This window comes from Macrosteles quadrilineatus, unplaced genomic scaffold (genome assembly GCF_028750875.1).
Source record: "Macrosteles quadrilineatus isolate MER2022 unplaced genomic scaffold, UCM_ALF_1.0 Scaffold_3__2_contigs__length_128488019, whole genome shotgun sequence".
Classification (NCBI taxonomy): Eukaryota; Metazoa; Arthropoda; class Insecta; order Hemiptera; family Cicadellidae; genus Macrosteles; species Macrosteles quadrilineatus.
Genome location: NW_026542596.1, coordinates 71,548,225 through 71,571,264, shown reverse-complemented (window position 1 = coordinate 71,571,264; position 23,040 = coordinate 71,548,225). Strand labels below are relative to the sequence as shown.

Sequence of the window (23,040 nt, the reverse complement as noted above, 5' to 3'; positions counted from 1 at the left end):
GATAAGGAATTTCCCTCCGATAAACCGTATAGTTTAATGAAAAATAGTTTACTATTATCGGGTTGTATTTACTAGAGGGTTGAAAAGTCACCAGGCTACGTGAATTGAGTATTTAAGACGTTACGATATTTTCTCAATAACTGATACCTTCAGACATAACCCGCTCAATAAAATCTATCGTCTAAAGTGAAACTCACAACAATCATATTATTAACCACCAGTCTGCGGAAGTCGAGGGCATCAGCTGGGCAATTATAGTTATAGACAATTAGAGCAGAGCGGCGCGAGTAGCGTTTTCACTCTCGACAACCGGAGTGGAGTGAAGATGAGACGTAACCGTAACCGCCCAGTTATGTGATGTGACGCATCCCTTTCACACCACTTGACTCCGCTTCACTCCTGAGCCTTGTGCGGGGCGAAAGCGCCGTTAACTTCAGCAAGGTCGTTCATTTTTCTAATGACGAGTAGAGTCCGAAGGTCAAATGCCTTCCCGATGTCGCTGAATCGAAATCACCTCATGAAGAACTTTCCCAGAAACCTTTACATTTTTGTAGTTTCCGTAATGGTAAAATGTAGCATCGCGGATGGTAGTTTCAGTGGTTGAAATGTATGGAATGTGTTGCTACTAATTGGCATTTTGTTGTTGAAGATGGGGTTATATTACGGTACAGTAGAATGTTTATGGAAGCTGTTCTATTGTATCAATTTAAAAATACGTGGTTTAAGCTACTGTTGTGGTTTGACCTCTTTTCCCCACATGTCATATCCTATTATACCCTCCGTTCACGTTGAAACAAGTGATCAATTATTGAATTATGTTTTTGCAACCAACGAATTAGTGGCAATGTGAAATGATTTATTTGATGTTCTTCATCTAAAAAACTGATAAGACAATCTGAACACAATATTATATGGATTGACGTCAATTTAGACTAGTCTAGGAATGGGCGTATACAGTTTACAGATTTTATCGCATTTTCACAGATATACAGTTATTTAGCCCCACACATAGTCCCAACATTGACTAGTCAATGTTCCCAATCGCAAGTAGTGTTCTCAGTTTGAAATATTGGAAAAGTCTCAGTTATCACAAAATCACACCCCTATTAACGTTTTACAGTCCAATAAATCAACTATATTTTATCTGAAGTGGAGAAAAGCTAATTTCCTTCCGGCCCAGTTGCCGAAATGTGCGCCAAATTATGAATTTCGGTTTCGGTACACGCAAGTGAACTTTTGCAGAGATAAATCAACAATTTTACATCAACGACAATCTTCCTGTTAAGTATAGTGTTTTGACTCTGAGACTGCTTTGAATCGAAGGACGGATCAAACCTAACCTCAAACCTCACACCGAGATCAACATTCACCGACACTGTAATCAAGTCAGCAGTGTATGAATTCCCGCCACCAGTACCATATGATTAGCAGTTCACGGCTTCCTTGATTAGCACCTTCCTTGATTAGCACCGAACATCCTCTGTGATTATTGCTTCTTAATGAATCCATTGAAACAGTTATATACATTTGTGACTCAAATGACCCCCGATTAAACCTGTCTGTCTTTTAAAACGGGACCTGCACATCGACTAGAATAGAAGTTGGAGTATTTGCGGAAAAATGTACAGTGAGCTGTTGCTTTTGCATGTAATAGGAGTAAAGAGTATTTTGAACCGGGTGATTTTGATTGGATTAAAAAATAACCTAGACCAAAGGCATCTCCAGATAAAACCCCTAAGGAGTTTTCAGGAAAAAATTCTGATAAATTGTTTACGTAATTACCCCAATACACCTGTTTGCATAAATCACAGCTAACTTTTTTCTACAGGGTAAAAGAATCCACCAAGCTCTCAGGTTCACTCCTCCGATCCACGCATATGACCAGGATCGGTCCCTCAATGCTACAATCAGGTATGACATCATTGCTGGCAACGAGAGACATCTGTTCTCCCTGGACCCTCACAATGGGACGTTGTTCTTGGAGCGAGAATTGGACTTGGACACTCTTCCTGGGAACACCTTCACGCTTCAGGTAAGAGAAGAAGGATAAAAATGTGACAGTTTCATTTCCAATAAAGTATTGGTATAAAAATGTGACAGTTTCATTTCCAATAAAGTATTGGTAGAGGAAAACATATAGTTTAGTGAGTATATGTAGAGTGCACAGAGAAGTAAGACACAGAGGAAACATTCAATGGTACACTTAAGTGGTGTCTAGCGCTAGTGCTGGTGTCTAGGGCAATGACCTACCTCAGCTCTCATGAGTACAGTGAAGATAGCAGTGTGCCTTGTGCGATAGGAATTTCCGCACAGGGCTCGCCATTCAGGCTTATTCTTACTTGTTACAAGTATATTTTCCACCCCAACACACCAGAGCTGAAAGCGCTTGGTTGTACCATAAGCTCCTCTCCTCTGTACCTTATTTCTCTGTAATATGGTAAAGCTAACACGATTCATCTTAGGGAAGTGTAATTTTACATTTAGATCATAATTGGAAAATGATTCACCATGCTAAATCAAGGGGTGCTAAAAACACGCCATAAAGTTAAAAAAGCTAAGAATAACTATTCCCTCCCCTAAAAATTGAAAAATGACTTATTTGATCATTGACATGTCAAAGTTATATAGGAACAATGAAGAAATGTAAATGTTAATTGAATTGTTTGGATTACAGTTTGACTCTATGAGTTTTTATGATACACAATTCTAGTTGAAGCTTAATAAAAAATCCCTATTTTAAACACATTCTATATGAAATTGTAAGGCAAATACTCGTATTTATCCTGCAATTCTTAAATTTAAACACAGATATTGATTATAGGAAGGCCTACTTCAGTAAAGTGTTTCATGACTATTTATAATATCCAGATGATACTGTACTGGCTGAGTAGCCGAGTGGTTATAGTGCTTGTCAAATAGTCGCTGGTTCAATCCTGAGAAAAGTCAGTAGCTTATTGATAGTTCGAAACTGGACCCAGCTGTCTCTCATCATCGGGCTTTAAATAAAAGTTTCTGTTTAAGAAAACAGCTGACCTTAGTCACTAACAAAGCTACACACATCATTTCACTTCATTCTATTACTCATCTTTCACTCATATTCAGATTCGTAGCTGTGTTAAATTAATGATAATTGTAAGTACCAAAATGAATTCTTATTATTTATTGTGATTAATTTGGTAACAAGCACCTACTGTGCTTTTATCACCATGTTGAATAACTACTGCTAACTGTACTCCTGCGATGCTAATTGGACCTCACATTAGTGACACGAGTTTCCTGCAATCCATCATCAATATATCAATTAAAATCAGGTTTTACTGTTATCAATTAATTGCTTGTAAATGCAGCTTCTTGGCTTTTATAGATGCAGATAACTAGCAAATAACCATTAACTACATTTTAGTGTGTGTTTGTTTGAATGTATATGTGCAGGTAAATGCAGTGGTAGTTGAATTCTTCTTGAATTAAAGTCGATAGAAAAATCAACACAGAACTCAATGCTGAATAAGCTCAACTACTAGATCTTTTCTAGTTACATTTCAACATCACAAACTCATTATCATAGTGATGCAACTCAAGACTGCAAAATTATGCATAGGGAATCTGATTCATAGGGAATTATATACTTGATTTTTAAATGCTACATCTGTTCTCACAACACAAATAGTTACTATAATTGGTGAATTAAGTGCTCTAAGTAGGTCACTGCATCATTCAATAAATATTTTACCCTCTTTTTCAGGACAAATTTTAGAAAAGTTAGCTTTTGGTTTACATTCAAATGATAAATGTTATGATAGGTACAAAAATTGACATAAAACAATTATTGGACACTACTGTACTAAACAATTTCTTCTCGAAATAATTCAAAGACCGTAATGGAGGCCAACAACTTGTGCTAGTAAAGCCTCAGTATATATTTTTCAAAGCCCATACAATGTTTAGTATACTAATTTACTTAAACGTTTTAGTCAAACTATATTTATGTGTGTACTTGTTGATTTGAACACATAATATCATTATGCTACTTAATGTGTGGGAGCAAAGTAGATGATTTTTAGATAACTAATTTGAAATATTTAATAACCAACTAAGAATGAAAGATTGACAATTCAAGCTTCCTACAATGTAAATAAAATGTGAAATCAAATAATGGTTCAGTTTTCTAATATTTTTCCTTGATGGACATTTTTGCATAACCAATCAGTAGAACCTTCATCACAAAGACCTTCAACTGCAAGATTTGAGGTGAAAGCTTTCAGAATTCTTTCCAGAAAATCTTCTCTGTCTTGAAAATAGTTACTCTTATAAGACTCTCGTATTGTTTCAGATCCAAGCGTCACAGGACAACAACCCTCTGAAGACCTCGGTTGCCCGTGTTGAGGTTGAATTACAAGACATCAACGACAACAAGCCTCAATTTGAGGTTGACCTCTACAACATCAGCATTGTTGAGAACCTTCCTAATGGCTTCAGCGTACTGCAGGTCCTAGCCACAGACCAAGACCAGGTAAGGGAACTTAGAAGATGGATATTAGATTGTTGAATACAGGTGTGTTCAACTAATTTGCACTTCCGAAAACAATGTAAAGTTTTTTCATGTGGAAGAATAAGATGTTAATTCAGATTTTTAGATTCAAACACATATTGAATAACACACCTCACCATCGATTCACCCAGCTTAAAAGTAATGTTAGACTAGTTTATACAATAATTTTCTGAAGAAATTTATGGATGGAGTTCTGAATGAGACGTTCCAAACTGACAATAACTCAAAAGATCTCTCTGCAGCTTTGGATCCGCTCAAAACTTGATAACTGTAAAAAAGGATTTAATTTTTAATCACTTCACTTGAGCTATGTACGACACTATAACTTACACAGGGCCGCTTTGATAAATGGGTCCCTTGGACCCAAAGACAAAGTTTGCCTGGGGATGCAAAGAGAAACATTCCCTTGCAATGAAGGTGGAGTGAGGAGCCCCTCAGTTAGTTGCAAATCTCTCGTTCCTATATCCCACATGCAGCCTGCACGCATGTATATAGTAGGCCTAAACTAACAATATATACCCTCCATAAGTAGTTCTAATAGAAGGGGATACATACCTCTCTTTAGTAAATGTTTCAGAATAAAAACCAAATAGTTTGGATAATTTCCAAACAATTCAGGTCCAAAACCTATATTTCTGACCCCTTCTAAACTTAAAATCAATGTATTTGAATGAAATGTTCTCAGTGGTGATGACCAAAGTTAAGAATTTTTTGACATACCTTAATTCATGACAGCACATTGCAAGCAACAGATAGTTGTAAGGCAGAAAAATTGTGGAGAATTTCCCTTTACATTGAGTGCATCCAGCTATGGTTATACACTGATAAAATTGGTCGAGGCAATAAGGATAATTTTAAAAAGACTGCAAGATTCTGAACATTTGTTTTTATGATTTTAATATTTTAAAAACAACTTTGTCCACTGTCTTCCAATATTTTTTCTACAACTACTGAAAGTGAATCATGAACACATTTTAGTTTACACTATGATTCCTCCAGGGGGACAACGGGGAGTTTGTGTACCATCTGGTGGACCCTTCGCAAGCTTTCAGTATTGATGGCCGCAGTGGTTGGCTGACTGTCCGCAACCAGGCTAAGCTGGACAGAGAACAGAGGCCTTCACTGTCCATGAGGGTGTTGGCTAGGGAGAAACTGCCCAGTGTGGTCACACCAGCTAGGTGAGTGTACTGCTTCATCTTTTATGTTTATTCTTATTGATATACAGAGTGCGGCAAAAAAACCTATCTATTTTCTGCAGCGCACTGTTCAGCGACAGGTCGTCTGAGGGTGGTGGGAGCAGGCTCATTAGAAAGCCTACACGATGTATCTATTGTCAGAGCAGTGGTCAACTGAGCAACGCGCGTTTGTTATAGTAGAGTCGTTTGAAAAAAAGTAATGATTAATTCATTGCAACTCAGTGGCGTTTCCATGCATTCTTTAAATTAGGTCGACATGGAGAGGTTCCGTCGCTGTTATCTGTATGGATAATCAACATAATTAATCAAACAGATTAATACAAATTTATCTGTAGTGATAAGAATTAAGACCGAACCTCAATATTAGTGTAACCGAGCGGTCAGATATGTTCAAAGCAGATGCTTGTTTTTGGGCTTGCCTAAGAGGACTGTTTTCCACAGCAGCACCATCCAATATTAATTGTGTGGTGTCCGATCTGCTTTGGACGGCTTGTCAGCTTCTTTCGAATGTAGAAGCCGTTGTTCTAAAGTTGGTAACCCACCACATGATTGTGCTACTTTAGTGAATCCATGTCGCCCTAATTAAAATATTGCACGGGACTGCCACTGAGTTGCAATCACTGAATCAATACTTTTTAAATTCAATTCGATTACAAATGCTCGTTGCTTGGTTGACCACTGCTCTATGACCACAGATAATGGCATCGTGTAGGCTTTACAACGAGCCTAGCCATTTCACTCTCAGATGACCTGTCGCTGAACAGTGCGCTGCATAAAATAGATCGGTTTTTTGCCACACCCTGTAAGTTTTAATGCTGATAGTGCAAGTGAAAAGAACAGATGTTGATCCTTTTGGTATTAGCCTATGTCTATTCAATACTGAAGAAATTAACCAATTAAGTGTAATCTCTAAGACCATTTATTTCTACATGTTGAAAGTTTTGCTGTTGTTGCAGTGATTCCTTTGTGTCGGTGGAAGTCACTCTGCTTGATGCCAACGACAACAACCCGGTGTTTGTGCCGAGTAATCTGTACGAATTCTCTACAACCCCGAACATACCTGTTGGGCATGTTGTTGGCAAAGTAAGAAATTTATTCTTTGTTTAGTAGCCTACAGATTTGGTTTAAGTTTTGTACTGTTGCATCTTTGCATTTAAATCTCCCCCACATTGTACAAAATGTATCCATTATCCAATGTTATCCATTTTTATGGAACATTGAGATTTAAACAATGCATTTTAACCCTTGAGATAATAATTAAAACTCTACTTACTCTTGTAATAGGAGGATAAAATATTTGTGAAGGGAATGTGTTTGGCAATGGTGTGTGAGTAGGCTGGACGTGTTGTTAAACAATAACTTTTTGTGCTGACCTACAGAAGGCTGTTGTTTAATGTAGGCCAGTGCACTTGATCGGGGGGTCAGTTTTGTGTCTAAAGTCCTCACTGCCCTAACTTGAGGCAGCCCAAGGACGCACTAGATATACGACATGCGGCCATGGGCTGCCTGAAGTTAGGGTGGCGACTGACTTTAGTAGTAGTGTAGTGTACTGGAGGACAGGGGCTTGCTAGGGGTTCTGGAGGTAAGGTCCAGATAAGACAATCTTATGTGTTTTCAAAATTGGGGGTTCAAGAAATTTTTCCAAATTGAAGTTGTTTTTTCGAACTAAATTATTAACTCTGTTCCAGTCTACTATACCTTTTTGTTTGTTATTTATCTTTGTATCTTTTGTGGGCTGATAATAAAATTGGGTTTGTAAGCAAATGCTCAGTTTAATTTCTAAGCAACGTCACCCAAAAGTAACAGTGGGTAAACTAGCCACTAGTAGTTAAGTAGCCTTGAGGCTACTTACTCTCATGGTATAAAATAATCTGTTTCATCTCTAGGAGTTAAAGTAGGGTAACCCTTATTGCCAGGGCTCAAGTCCAACCAAGTCTTGGTTGTATAAAAGCGTAGTTTTCCTAGTGTGATAAATAATGAAACTTCTTTTTACAAACAATAAACCTTCTTTCAATACGGTAGTATAAAAAAAATTCCACAAGCGTTTATATACACAAATTAATTCAATAAATAATTATATTGTTTCTATTTTCCAGGTACAAGCCAAGGACCCTGACCTGGGTCGCAATGGGATGGTACTGTTCCAGCTTCAGCGTAGTAACACGTCCGCTCACACCAGTCAGCTAACAGTGGATCCTCAGTCTGGCAATGTAGTGGTCAGTGACGTTCCGCTCGTACTGGGCAAACATACGCTCTTTGTGGAGGCGAGTGACCAGCCGGCCAACCCCAGCGAGCGGAGGTTTTCACTAGCAGTCGTCACTGTACTGGTGGAGCCTGGTAAGTTGAATGTTTTTATTAGGAGTTTCCCAATTACAGGAAGCTTAGTGCTTTATTTTCCACCTTTAATTTGCCTGGGTTCCTTCATTGTACTTGTTGAACCTGAAATGCTGTGATTTTCCTAGATACAGGCAGTGACGGCCCTAGAGATTGAGGGGCCCAATCAATTGGTTGAAGTTCAAAGCGAGTCTCTCTTAATACCTGAAATATGGCTGTGCGGAGCCTCTGAAAAGCGCGGGGCCCCAGGCACCACCTTGTTTACCTTTATGAGGATTGTTCAAAACATTACTTTGTTCTTAGCCAAGAAGGACTTGCTGCCAGACTTCGTAGGGGCCCCGTATGAGTTCTGGGTTGGTAGCGACGTCCCTGTAGGAACTTCCGTGGGTCAGATACGAGTTACAGACGCAGTCAACAAACGTAGAGTCCTCTATGATCTACTCCACAGCTACCATGAAGGAGGTATCAACTGCATTTACTATTTACTATTCCTTCAATATTTTTTAAATTAATATTCTTTTAGGCAAGGTATTTTATGAGATTCAATCCCTATATCAGGGCTTTACTTTTGTCCTAGATATCCAGAACCTGAAAGATATCATAAAAACTCACATTAGACTCAATCGTCTTGAAAATCAAGTACCAATTCAACAGCGGTATTCAATCGCTGTTCTTTTATTTTTTTTTCTTCTCATTTCAGTTGAACATAAAAATGTTTGATTTGTTGATTTTTCTCTGCAATATCATGAGCCAATCCTAACAATTAAGTATTTTTGTTTTCGATTGATTGATATTTTTTGTAAAACATTTTAAAACCAATACTCAACATGGTGTGTAATTTAGTTTAGTACTCAAACTATAGTTTGTGTTCTAATTTACAGTTCCCTTTGCTGTGGAGGAGAGATCAGGCACTATTACAGTGGTTGACAACATGGATAACTACGACAGGCTTTTGTACGATTTTGAAGCCGTCGTTACAGATGAAAAGGAGATCACGCTGATCACAAATGTCACAATACACGTCGTCCATTCCGACTCTGCTTTCTCCGCTGAGTAAGTGAAACATTGATGGCTTCTGTCTTGCATGAGCTTAGCAAGTTTCCTTCTAATAGATTTGTGTGGCATTCATGTCAGTAAAAATGTTATGAATAAAAGTATAGTACTCAGCTTATTCCATCATGTACATACAAGTAACGGTAGTTCATCAAATTGGATTACTAACTTGTATGTTCCTTTAGTGGCATTTTCAGATCAGAAAATTTTAATCTTAATGAACAAAAATTGTTTTACTCATCTTTAAATTACACAAGGCCGTAGAAATGTTGAATCAAAATGACAAAATATGATCACATTACAGATTTAAGTAGGTATTGTCGATAATATGTAGTGTGAATCGGAAATTATGACCCCACCGCAAGAAAGCCTGCAGACTAAGCGTATTTCCATTTGCCTGATAGGATTTTCCACTATATTTCCTCAAACACGTCAGATTGATTCCCATTTAAAAATATTATGTTTTTTTTTTTAAATAAACCTAAGCACTAATTAAATCTAATGTTATTTAAATGATAAAAATCCTACATGTTTCAGGAAATATTTTGTGAATATTTTAACAGGCAAATGGAAATTTGCTTAGTAAATGTGGATGATTTGAAAGTCTAGTTAATAATTTATTTAGTTTTGTCACTGAATGTTTTATTACTGCTTGTGCTCAATGGCTACATCCTAATGACTGACATAGAACATAACTATTGCTATGGCTAAACTATTGGAACAATGATTTTCATGTATGCATATTTATAAAAGCTTTAGCATTGGAGAAAATTCCCTATTTCCTGAATTAAAAATATGCTTGCATGTTTCAGTTGGAAAACAATGAAGCTTACACCTTAATAACTATTCATCTCTTACAGAGGTAACAGGACACGTGAGCAACGCCAAAAGGGTGTTTATGTCAAACAGTCCTAGCATTGGTGGCTGGGCCATTTAAATAAAAAATTGAATATATAGTACTGTATAAGGATATCAAATTTACATTTGAACTTTGTGAATTGATAATTTACTAAGATTGAAACATTTCTTTATTATTAACAAGGTAATTTATAAATAGAAATAATCTATCTATATATTAATAGGCAAGCATGTTTCTTTAAAACCTTTTTTCTCAGCTCGTGTGAATCGTAGGGAAAATCTACGCATACCGTTGGAAAGCTATTTTCCTGTAGGTGTGCAGAATCCCTTTATAAATTTAAATAGGCTCAAAGATAAGCACAAAAAATGAGTTTAAAAATTTGAAAAAATTAACATGGATCTTATGCGTTGCTATGCTGGTTACGAAATAACAACGAAATATAAACAGAAAATCAAAACAAATGGAGGAAACTCCAATCACATGTTTTATTTACAGTGTGGGGTGAAAATAGATAAGTGAGTACATTACATATTTTTGGTCGAGTTTCGACCACTGGACGACCTCTCGTAGTAAATAAATACATGCCACGAATGGTAGTATGTGTCTGTGGAAAATTAAATATAGTAAAACCATAATCTCTTATCAACCAACACATCAGAGTCTTATCACCCTGAAAGACAATATAAGATGTACAAGATCAGTGACATAATTTGTTTACTTTTTGTGGTTGTGAACATCAAGCGAGCAATGTCCCAAAACATTCCCGGCTTGAAGAAATCAAATGACAGTGTAGTAATTGATTTAGACTTTGATCATCAACAAAGAAAAGAATCAGAGACGGCCTTGGGTTTTTGTAAGGCTACAGAAACAAAGCTGTTTGTCGATAAAACTTTCTTTATAAGAGAAATATTTTGCCACAAATCACTTTTAATCAGTGCTCCGAGATATTTTGGAAAGACATTGAATCTGAACATGCTTGAAATGTTTCTAAGCAATAACAAGGAGATTGAGGATGTGACAAATACGTTCAACAAGACAAAGATTTGGTCTCATAGCAGTTTTGTGCGTAAACATTGTTGTGCATATCCGGTGTTATGTTGTAGTTTCAAAACATACATTGAGGTTATAGACTTAGAATCGCTAGTGAAAAGTTTTAAAAATATTCTACTTTCAGTTTTTTACAAACACTTTTACTTGAATAACAGTAATAAGTTGAATAAAGATGAAAAACTATTATTTGCCAAATATATTAAGCGGAATAAAAACTTGACTGTGACAGAAGTAAAACAGGGTTTAAAAGTTTTGTCTAATTTGATGAGTTTACATTTTGGGAAAAAAGTTATAATTCTCATTGACGATTATGATGATAAAATACTCAATAATATTTTTGATAATCATTTCAAAGTTCGAGAGAAAGAAAAGGATCAGTTAGAGAAAACAAAGGATATAGTAGGGTTCCATAGTGATGTTCTCTGTGGTCTTGTGAAAGACATTACTTATGTGGATAGAGTTATAATGGCAGGGATATTGACAATAAATATTTGCAATAGTTCGGCTGATAATTCAAACTTAAAGTACATAGCATTTTTACGTGATGCTCGATTCAGTCAGTATTTCGGTTTTACCAAAGCGGATTTAGTAAAACTTATTTTCAAGTTTCGTCTGAATCGAGATGATAGATGTGAACTAACAGAGTGGTTTAAAGCGTACTCGTCAATGTTTGGTGAGCTTGAAATATTCAATCCATTGTCGGTGTCGGAGTTTCTGATGCTAAGATCTGGAAACGGCTTTTGGACTAACACTAAACCGTTCAGGATGTTAGGTATTTTGCCTTTGCTGGAAAACCAAGAAATCTTAGATAACTTTGTTAAAATAGCTAATAACACTGAAATCATAGTGAAGTTCAAAGACAAGTTTTTCCTCCAAGATTTGATAGCGTTAAAGAAGACGTCTGAAAATTGGTGGGACAAGCATACGGATACTGATCTCTTTTTTCATATTATGCTACAAATGGGATATTTAACTTTCAGTAGTAAAAATTGCAGTGAAGTTTTAGGCAAGGATGTGTTAAGAGTACCAAATTATGAAGTGAGGAGAGAAATTGTCATGTTCTTATTTGAATATTTGGATATTACAAACAAAACTCAGCCTAACATTTTGGATTATTAAAAGACAAAAATTATATTATCAATTGGAATTAATTTACACAATTTTGCGTCAATAATGTAATCCAGTCTTGATTATCTATGCCATTCACTTTAAGTACAATTGATTACTTTGTTACTTCTCTTTTTTTACTTTGTTTATGTTTGTTTACTTTGTTATGGATAAAAAGATTAACTGCATATTAAAATGCACACTTTTGCTAGTTAACTTAACACTAATTCTATTGGTTTTTCTTGGACGATCGAATTAAGTATAATTCCTTTTTTGATTTTATTACAAATTGACTGAATGAATTTCAAATCTTCACCATTTGCAGCCACTTACTTATTTCTTCATTACCTAATGTTGGTTATCATTTTATTTCTTTAAATAAATATAAAATAAAATGTCTAACCAAAAGATGTTTACTTCAATTTTTACCACAGGGAAAGGGAGATGTAGATAGTAGGAAACAATCTCCTTATATTATACAAGTTTAATGTTTATTTTAATTGTAGGTACTGTTCACTTAAAACACATCCACATTTTACCAAAGCAGACCAGAAAAATCTAGACAAGAGGTGAAAAGATGTTTCTTTAAAATATACATTTCTTCATGATTTGTATAAATTTGATAGCACAACAACATAACTCCGGTTGAAAGAAAGATGTCTTTATATACTGTATGAAGAATCTTTGAATCCACTCCCTTTGATCCATCGACTTCAAATGACCCACAGCTCAAATTAGTACTTGCCAATGTATTTAATTCAATAGCCAATGTTGGGATTAGTTTTGATCCTCAATCACCTTCAATTCGGTGGGAGAAATATTCTTTAATAATGGAGGAAAATTCATCACGAATCTCTCTATTGGGTATTCTAACAGCAACTGTATGCTTTAGGGGTCTCTTGTGTGATCTATCATAAGTCAAATAGCCAACATGTAGAAGAAACTGGAAGAAAATATCAACATCTGTAATGTCTTTCCATTGCTTGTTTATGATTCTTTTTAAATCTGTTAGTTGGTCGATCATAAAAATACCTTTGAACTTTATACTCACTGGTTCTGAATTTACAAGTTGAACTATTCTCTCTTGTATAATAGTATTTTCCATCAATGGCAGCATTATTCCTCTGATTGGAAATGTTTGAATCCAATATCCAAAAGGCAGTTTGAGTTCCAAAAACTTTGTTATTGCCAAAGGGTTGAAAATACGAACATCAGTTTTCGGACTTGAATATCCATCGTACCACAAGTTTAAATTATCACTCTCATTTTGTGGCAGTTTAAATTTTGTAATTAAAGACTTCACTTCTTGTTTGGTGAACCCGTAAAACTGCGAAAGATCATCATCCATCATGAATGTCACAGATTGAAATGTTATTGGACTTGAACCATTCAGAAACTGTACTGGCAACGTACCAGTTATTAGCACTTGTTTTATTTGATGAATATTTTTAAGTGTATTGCTAAATAAATCCATCTGGAAATTCATTATTTCTCTAGTAAAATGAGAGCTATCAGGATGATCTGAATTTTCCATACTAAACATATCGTTCACAATATTCGCATCGTACTCGTCTATCAAAACTATAACTTTCTTGTTGTGATGTAAGAATAAAGCATTAATCACAAATTGTAATCCTGTAACAATATCTGGTCTCTCCAACTCGTCATTCTCATGAATGTAGTTTGTAAAAGTTTTTCTTTCTTCTTCATTCAAAACTGGACTGTCTTTCAAATACTCGTGTTCAATGTAGATACCAAACAATATTTGTCTGTAGTAAGACTTCAGCGACTCTTCGCACGTCACTTCTAAACCGGTGTCAAAATTGCAGTACAAAACTGGATGATTTGTCATGTGATTTTCAACAAACTCTTTGTCCGACCGAATAGTTGTGTCTTTGAATATTTCTTCTATTTCAGTCTTGTTTTGGTCATTTCTCAAAAATAGACTTATCATGTCAAAATTAACTGATTTCCCAAAATGTCTTGGTGCTGTTATAAGCGTGGATGGTTTATTAAATATTACTTTGATCATATCGGTTTTGTCTACAAAAGTATTTGTTGACCGTATATCTGTGAAGTCTTCTAGTCCGAATTCTCGTTCACTCAATGATTGCTGAAGCACAATAGTAAAGACGAAGGGGGACAGTACAACAGAAGTTTTAAAAATGTACATTAAAGTGTTAAGTAATGTATAATCTGATAACAACTAATGCATGTCAATTATAGTCTAGTGAACTGTTTGACTCACCAAGAATTGTTTGAGATGTAATGAAGAATCTGATAACTCTTAGTTAAATCTATACAAAATTAAAAAATTAAATATTTTTCACATAAAAGTTTAACTATGGTACACTTTAAATTAAGTTGTATAAAATAAAGTTTTTAACTTTTACTCTAATGCTAGAGTCTACTAAAAGCTTTTTAGTTACATGGCTAGTGAAACCCATGTCGATCTCTGAATCATAGTGGTTTCGCTAGCTATGAATACATTTTGTATTAGTGCTGAATACTATTTCGATTTATGCACCACCTTATCCAAAGCTTTATTATTTGAAGCTAAGATTTGAAATTTTTTAAAGCCGTAAACAATATTTTACTATGTACACTATATCTGTTCTGTTGTCTATATAACAATCTTTCTATCCAATGCAAAATATATTGACTAACGGGAAGAAATTTATAGGTAGTAATTGAGAGAACACACATACAATACAGGAAATTCTAGGTCAAACCATATATCTTCATATGTCTACCATATGTCTTTCATTTGATTAATCTTGTTTTTAGTATTTCCACTCTATCAGTAAATTAGTACATAATATATCTTTGGTGTGAGAGGAAGGAATGAGAGTCGAGAGGTAAAACTAGGAGACCACTAGAATATGCCTTCATATGCGGTTTACAGTAATCAAACATTAGCTTTAGAAGAGGTTACTCTAAAAAACTATGATACAATATTACCCACCTGCATACAGCATAATACAAATCCAATATGAAAAGATACATCCTGATTGTATGATTTTAAAATGTTTTTCCTTATTTGAAAAAAAATTTATTGTCTATGGCTTGGGTCTGAGAATTACCGGAAAAAGCCAATTTAAAAAACTATACTTGTAGATATATGTGCAAATGTGTTTTACCAGATGCATGGTGAACATGCACATCTAGGTGCCAAATAGATACAACTTACCCACAAGTTTAATTTCTGTTACAGTAGCACCAATGAACCGATTGTGATGAAGTTCAAAGTCCGAGAGAACTTGTCCGGAGCTTTGGTAGGTCAGCTGCTTCCTGTCCGGAACACTACAGACCCGAGTCCCTGGAAGGGAGTGAAGTTTATGATCGTGAGTGAGCCGGAGGTGACAGAGCAGTTCGCCATCTCTCAGGACGGAACGGTTTACACCCAAAAGAGTCTGGATCGAGAGCACAAGGACTCTTATCAGCTGAGTGTGATAGCAGAGAGCGGTAGAGGGGTCATCGCTCACAGAGGATTCTATCAGGTGAGAAAATGTTACTTGAACTTTGATCCACAACTCTCTTTTTACTTTCTACGACTGTGGCAATTTTTGAAGGAGGAGGAATTGTAGGTACTCAAACGCTTTTTGGAAAAGCGGTTCAATTCTTTGTGGTTAAATCAGAGCCTCTTTAGTGAATGGTACCATGACCAGGAAGGCAAGAGGTTTTTGAATTGTTGTTCGGGGCGCAAGGAAGAGAATAATTCCCTTGTAAGATAGTGGGGAGGGAAACAAAAATACCACTCAGGCCCATAACATGTTACATGTAAACCGTCTGTCTGATTTACATGTAAGATATAGTTTTAAAATTTCTTGCTTTTTCCAAAAAATAATAATTGTTTGACAACTCTAATAATTTAAGAATTCTTTTTACATAATATGTATTGGCTTAAATGGATAAGCTATATACTAATAGTTGGGTAGCTAAGTGGATGGCTTGTATAGTGTAGTACTGTAGTATATTTTGAAGGGGGAATGCTCACCATTATGCTAAAACTGACCAACATATAGGATTCTTGGAAAAGGCAGAGAGGGAGCCGTTCACACGCGTTCCCTCCCCACTACACCACTAATCAGAAGGTTGCCAGTTCGATCTCAAGAAAAGTCAAAATCTTAGTGGTCTTAGTTAAAAAAAGTAAAGTCTTAGTTTTAGTGGTTTGAAATAGGACTCAGATGTCCTACATCATTGAGCTATTAGTAAATAATTATGACTTATGATCCTTTCATAATATGCGGTTTTCCTGGTAAAAAACCATTTACGGGTACCTAAATTATTTTAGTAGTGCAAGGAAAAGCATGACATCTTACACACTAAACAGTTACGGTACGGCAGAAAACTGTGTTGTCTTGCAGCCGTCCACTGCCACTAAACCGGACAGTTGTTGCCCCGTGGCCAAGCGTCAATGGTGCATCATTTCAGGGAAATGACACTTTTAAAAGAAAAAATCTGTATTTAGAATTGATCCTTCTTTGATCCTTGGGGACCAATCATTTACCAATAATAGGCTTACTTCAGATTTGAAGGAAACTACTCTGACAACTCTTATACATTGCTACATACATACTTTTCAAAATGTTTTATACAAGATATGTTTACATAAGGGACTGTAATAAGCCGTAAAAAGGACTTTATACTTAACAGATTTTCTTACTAACAGATTTTACTCTTCCTATTTCACAGATCCATGTAACTGTGGAGGATGAGAATGACAATGCACCAAAGTTTACCAAACAGTTCTACTCGGGTCACATAAGAGAGGACTGTTTGCCCGGGTGTCGTGTGGCTATGGATGGACCAATCATGGCAGTCGACAGTGACATTGGCGGTAACGCTAAGTTCCACCTCTCTCTCCATGGAGAGGACAGCCGATTGTTCTTCCTGGAACCTTCCGGTTATGTGAAACTTGTGGGGAAATTGGATAGAGAAATCAAGGACAAATATGTTCTCAGAGTTGTGGCAACTGACAAAGGTAATTTGTTTACTTTTGAGGATTATCACTCTTTTCAAAAAAATTTGAACCTTAGATGTGCTGCTGTATAAAGATTGCCAATCCCCAGGGGTGCCCATCCCCCCCCTAGACTCATGACGCACCCCCCCCCCCCAATTGAGCAACAGCCCCCCCCCCCACCATAAATGATGTACACAACAAATGAGAAACATTATTCCCCCGCCCAGCACTATTTGTAAAACTATAAAAGAAGTTTTATAATTTTTTTAGATATTTAAAATTCAAACCCAGTTAATCTATATAAATAAAGTTATGGTTTTGTCTGTACATTGCTCAGAATTATACATATTTGGGTTATTTTTACGTTTTAAGAAGAAGTTGAAACATGTCTTATCTCAATTTATGTCAGTCTGTCACGGCCCAGAAGGCATTTTACGCAGCCTACTCTAAAGAAAACTAGAGTACCGATTATGATTCTAATGGTTTAATTGTATCTACAGGATTGGCGAGAGTGTCCTTATAGCCATTAAAATATGGCCTCACTATTTTGGAAATAAAATAACGGACGATAAAAAACCCAATTTTGTGTGAATTTCTAGTTCATTTTCTCCATGTTTACTACATACGTCATTTATGAAATACTACACATCTGTTAAGAGAAGACGTCTTGAAATTACGAACAGCTGTTTTGATAAAGATTCCTTTTTCTTGCTGTCACTGATATATCTTACTAATATTATAAATGTGAAAGTTTGTGTGTTTGTTTAAAGTTCAATCACGCATTAACTAATGGACGGATTGGGCTGAAATTTGGCATGATGATAGCTCAATTAACTATATGTTCTTATCTCAATAATCCTTTTGGGCTCCGCCCCAGTGGCTCTGTAGTTCCCCATGTTAACCTTATGAGTTATGACTAGTTATGTGAACCATATTTAAAGGGAATTAAAGAATTCAGTCAGCTGTTTCTACTAAAAAAGTTGGTTCTATCTTATCTTACTAATATTATAAATCTGAAAGTTTGTGAGTTTGTGTGTATGTTTGTGTGTATGTTTGTGTGTGTGTTTGTGTGTGTGTTGCTCAATCACGCATAAACTACTGGACGGATTGGGCTGAAATTTGGCATGATGATAGCTCACATTCCCGATTAACATTAAAGCATATTCTTATCTCAAAAACCCTTTCGGGCTCCGCCCCAGTGGCTCTGTAGTTCCCCATGTTAATCTTATGATTTTTCATATTTAAAAGGAATTAATGAATCTTAACAGCTGTTTCAATTAAACAAGTTGGTTCTGTTCTATGATATTCAATAGCATAAAAGTTAAAAGGATTACCAACAGGGTGCAGCACTATTAATTTTTTTTTAAATATATGACAACAGCTAATTTCCAACCAAAAGGTGAGTGAGCGTAGCGAACGAACTTCAACCTGGAGGCGAGTTAGCGTAGCGAACGAGCTAACCTGAAGGCAAGTGAGCGCAGCGAACGAGCTCCAACCTAAAGGTGAGTGAGCGTAGCGAACGAACTTCAATCAGGACGTGAATGAGCCATGCGAATACTTATGAAGTTAAACGGGGCGAAGCCCGCGGGTACAGCTAGTTAAAGTATATATCTATTTAAGTATATATAAGTATTATAAAGTATTAAAAAGTTATAAGATTTACTAACAGGGTGCAGACCTATTATTTTTTTTACATTTATGAAAACAGCTAATTTGAACTAAGCAGCAATAAAAAACTGTGATTGGCAATGAGAACAAACTGTCAAAGTAGGATTGTTTACAGTTATGTTTATGTTTTTAATTGCATGAATAATTTGTGATATTTTGCGAATTTTTACTTTCTCCTCCTATACCATAGAATATGGAGAAAGTATTGTTAATAGTTTATTTTTCTTTATTGATCAGGTGAAGTGGTAGAACATTATGGCTATGGTAGATGTGTATTGTGTAATACTATACTATAGTATACCGTAAATTTAAAGAAGCAAATTTGATCAAACTGTGTCCTCCCCCATTGCAAACGCTAAGTTAAGAGTATAACTGCAATACTGTAAGTATTTTACACTTAAATGTCAACTCCGTATGAAGGACGGGTACTCTGCTAGTGTTTACATAAATGTTGTTTACGAATACTGTGTAGGCCCTAACCATTTCCGATCACGTTTTTAAGCAAATCCAAAACCAAGTGAGATTAATAACCGTGTGGCTTTGGCTTACATAACGGGTTTGATTATCACGGGTACTAATATGTAACTGTAAATTAAATTAAATAACTAGCCATCATCCAGGTCGGGAACCGGAGATTCTGTGTGTATCAAGTTGTACTTGAATTTTGATTACTGGGAAAAGGGGAAAAGACCGTGAATCAGTGTTTTACAGGACTGGAAAACTTAGCTTTCTATATAAATAAAATTAGAGTTTTATAAGCCACCTCAATTCAAGGAATTTTTTATTGCTAGAACAGAATATCCATATAGCGTGCGTAACCTCTGTTTAAGAAATTGTCAGCGTCTTTCTCTTGATATAACGATCCCCTCTCCCTCCCTTTAGAAACATTACAGCTCCTTTGATGAAAATATGGAAACAACGCTTGCGTTGCGCCAACAATCGTCTGCTCCGTTTTACACTTCTGTCTGCTGTGCGCTATGTTACAACAGATTTCAGATACAACAGCTGGGGAATGATGACGATATAATGCTTAGTAAACTGTGATTGAGTGATTAGTAACCATGGTAACTTTAACTTTAGTAAGACTGTGATTGGCTAATGAGTAGGCCTAAATATGGCGACTTGTTGAATTTGTGTATGAATTGAAGAGAAACCTATTAAATAACAGAAGAACAAAGAAAAAGAATAACAAGATTGTTCTCGTTACATTCTTTTTTAAGAGTGTTTTAATTATCTCTAAATATAATTTTACCCTTTTTTATTACTTATCTATCAATTCCTATGCTGTGATACAGCACCTATTGGTAGCCTATCTGTCTATCATGAACAGTACCTTATAACACTTTCTAAAGGTTCCTATAATATTTACGTTATTTAATAGCAATGCAGTGTTTGGTTAGTTATTAGTTGAGTTTGAGTTAGCTATAATTTTAAACGTTGCCGTTTGTACAATTGAACAAAGATAAATTATTTTAAATTAACAATAATAATGTTATTGCACAATAATAATGATTGTGCAATATTGAATTTCGTTTATAAGAATGCAAATTGTAACGTTAATGGTTGTTTACAGCGGTGTTAAATGGGTTTAATGGGTGGTTGTTTAATTGGTTTGTCATCTGTGTTTATACTATATTGGATTAACCGTATTTTTCATTACTCCCCCTCCCTAATTAACTCAGGTAATCGAGTATCTACACAAAAGTGTTAAGTATTGTAGCCTATGCTACTTGATTGTATTTTAACGAGCTTTATGTCTACAAAGCGTTCTGTGCTAAGTCGCGGTGTAGCTGGACGTGTTTGTACCACGCGTTATCTTTATCTATCTCAGCAGTTGAGCTAGCCCGTGCGCTCCCTCTTAGATCTCACGTCTTGCTAATCTTGAATAATAACTTTCTACACGAATCCTAAACCATCCTAAAATCCTATTTAACTAATTGAATTCAATAATATAACTATTGTCATTAATTAATCCACTTTCTATCAGGCGACTTCGTAATATATGTTGGATTGTCGTCACGTTGCAAATAGCTTTAGCCAACCCCCCCCCCATTTGAATTTTTTGAGCCCCCCCCAAGAATTTCAATGACGCAGTCTGCGTCACAGCCCCCCCTTGTGGGCACCCCTGCAATCCCTAGCTAGGAATCCTAGGTAGGACGTAATAAGACCAGGGTGTTTACAATTTCTTGCAAATAAGCAGAAATCATCTTTGTGGAGGGGAGGGCGCGGGGTTTGGAATGTCTTCTTTAATAAAAATACAATTTTAACCTATTTTAAGACTATGAATTGCTGATGTTGTGTGTGCCCCCCAAAAATGTTGGTCACGGGACGCCTATGGTCGAGAGTAAAGATTTTTGAAATTGGATGTTTCTAAAAAGATACAAGTTAGTTTAGTTAAAGTTCAACTTACAGTTTTTTCTATTTTTTTCAGGAAACCTAACATCAGAAGTGGTGCTGACAATCCAAGTAGACGACGTGAACGACAACCCACCCCAGTTTGTCCAAATGTGGGTTCATCCTAGCGAAAACGTAGAAATCCCAGAACCAGTGACCAGTGCCGTCCTGGTGGTTGTGGGGAACAAAACAGTCGTGGAAGGCAGCAGGAGTCTCAAGGAGAAGGAAATACTTCCAGTAGTCTCTATCCCCGAGACATTAACTGTGGGATTCCCTGTCCTTCGGCTCCTAGCTATAGACAAAGACAGCGGTGAGAACAGTACGGTAGTTTATAAGCTGGTGAGCGAGACGTATATACCTGAGATATCTGTAGTGGCTCCCTACACGACCCATCACTTCACCGTACACCCTACAACATGCGAGGTTACAGTATCAGGTATACTCCCACCACAAACAGAGTTCCGACTGAACATAACGGCCACCGACGCTGGTGGTCTGGAAGCTTATGTTATCGCCAGAGTGTTTATCAAAGATGTGAACAACAACCCACCGGTTTTTGAAAAATCTAGATACTATTTTGAAATTGTCGAGGGAGAATACACACGAAAACTTTTAGGACACGTGATGGCGTCGGATCCAGATTTTGGGGAAAACGCTAACGTCACTTATACCCTTCTGAAAAAGAGGGATAGCACTGCAAACTTACCTTTTATGGTGTCGTTCGATGGAATTATTTCAGTAGTGGGAAAATTAGACCATGAAACCCAGACTAGTTATAATTTCCGAATAATGGCTCAAGACAATGGTCCAGTTAATAGAAGACTTCGCAGCACTGTTGATGTGGAAGTGAAAGTTTTAGACGTAAACGATAACCCTCCGGTTTTTCATAATTATAATAAACTCGTAAAAGCAAGACCAGTAGACTTATCAGGCTCACCATCAGTCTTGGTGAAATCGTCAGATATAATTTTGTTACCGTTATACACAGCTTCTGTCCCGGAAAACAGCCCACCGGGAACCAGAGTTGCTAGAGTTTCCGCTAATGATTCTGATTCACCAGTTAATGGCAACGGAATGTTTCTCTACCACATTCAACATGTCAGCAACAGGCAACATCTATTCGCTGTTGACTCTAAAGACGGAGTTGTCACAACTACAACAGCGCTAGACTTTGAGAGACAAAGTGTACACAATGTGACAATCGTAGCGTCAGATTTGGGTCATCCTTCTCTCAGCTCTACGGCTCTGCTCATGGTGACTGTGCTTGACGTCCCAGAAGAAGTGGATGAAGATATTCCTGGGCCGATATTCACTCATAGATACTATGAGCTTGAGGTAAACAGTCTTTATTTTTGTTAACGTAAACTTACAAATCACTGATAAAATGTTTCTGGCTTATGTTATTTTATCTACCAAGTGATCTAAAATCGTTGAAAGGTGGTGTTGATTTATGAGAAATCTTCTTCAGAAGAGTGTCAAATCATCATTCATTGCAAAGTAGTGTTTTCACTACTCAACGATTCCAAACTTGGTAGACTAAATCTTTTATCACTCAAGAATGATATTAATTACTGAACTTGAAAACTGCATTCTTACATTTGTTTCCTGTTTCTGAGTGTAACCGATTGTGTGCAATAGATTTTATTTCTTTGGCTTACTCTATTGGCTTATAGGAAAGAAAAGGTTCCACAGTTGCCATTTGGTTGCAATTCTAAACTCATTATTGATTGTTGTGGTTATTTATTGTTCAGAAAATATCTTAATTTATTTTCTGAGGCCATCTGATAAAGGTTAAATCAGTAAAATTTATCAAACACAGTGTTTCTGGTTTTTTGAGATCACGCCATTCTGATTGACTGTTTTTCAA

At 36.2% G+C, this 23,040-nt stretch overlaps 1 protein-coding gene across 1 annotated transcript in view; it reads left to right on the top strand.

The window, feature by feature from the left end:
• Positions 1-23,040, top strand: part of LOC128989295 (cadherin-89D-like) — a 101,507-nt gene that overhangs the window by 64,971 nt on the left and 13,496 nt on the right. Inside the window, exons 8-17 of the mRNA XM_054411174.1 lie at positions 1,829-2,032; positions 4,331-4,510; positions 5,549-5,727; positions 6,702-6,828; positions 7,842-8,082; positions 8,383-8,541; positions 8,961-9,132; positions 15,363-15,648; positions 16,844-17,132; positions 21,211-22,508. Of these exons, the coding sequence (XP_054267149.1) occupies positions 1,829-2,032; positions 4,331-4,510; positions 5,549-5,727; positions 6,702-6,828; positions 7,842-8,082; positions 8,383-8,541; positions 8,961-9,132; positions 15,363-15,648; positions 16,844-17,132; positions 21,211-22,508 (3,135 nt within the window). The remainder of the gene's footprint in view (positions 1-1,828; positions 2,033-4,330; positions 4,511-5,548; positions 5,728-6,701; positions 6,829-7,841; positions 8,083-8,382; positions 8,542-8,960; positions 9,133-15,362; positions 15,649-16,843; positions 17,133-21,210; positions 22,509-23,040) is intronic.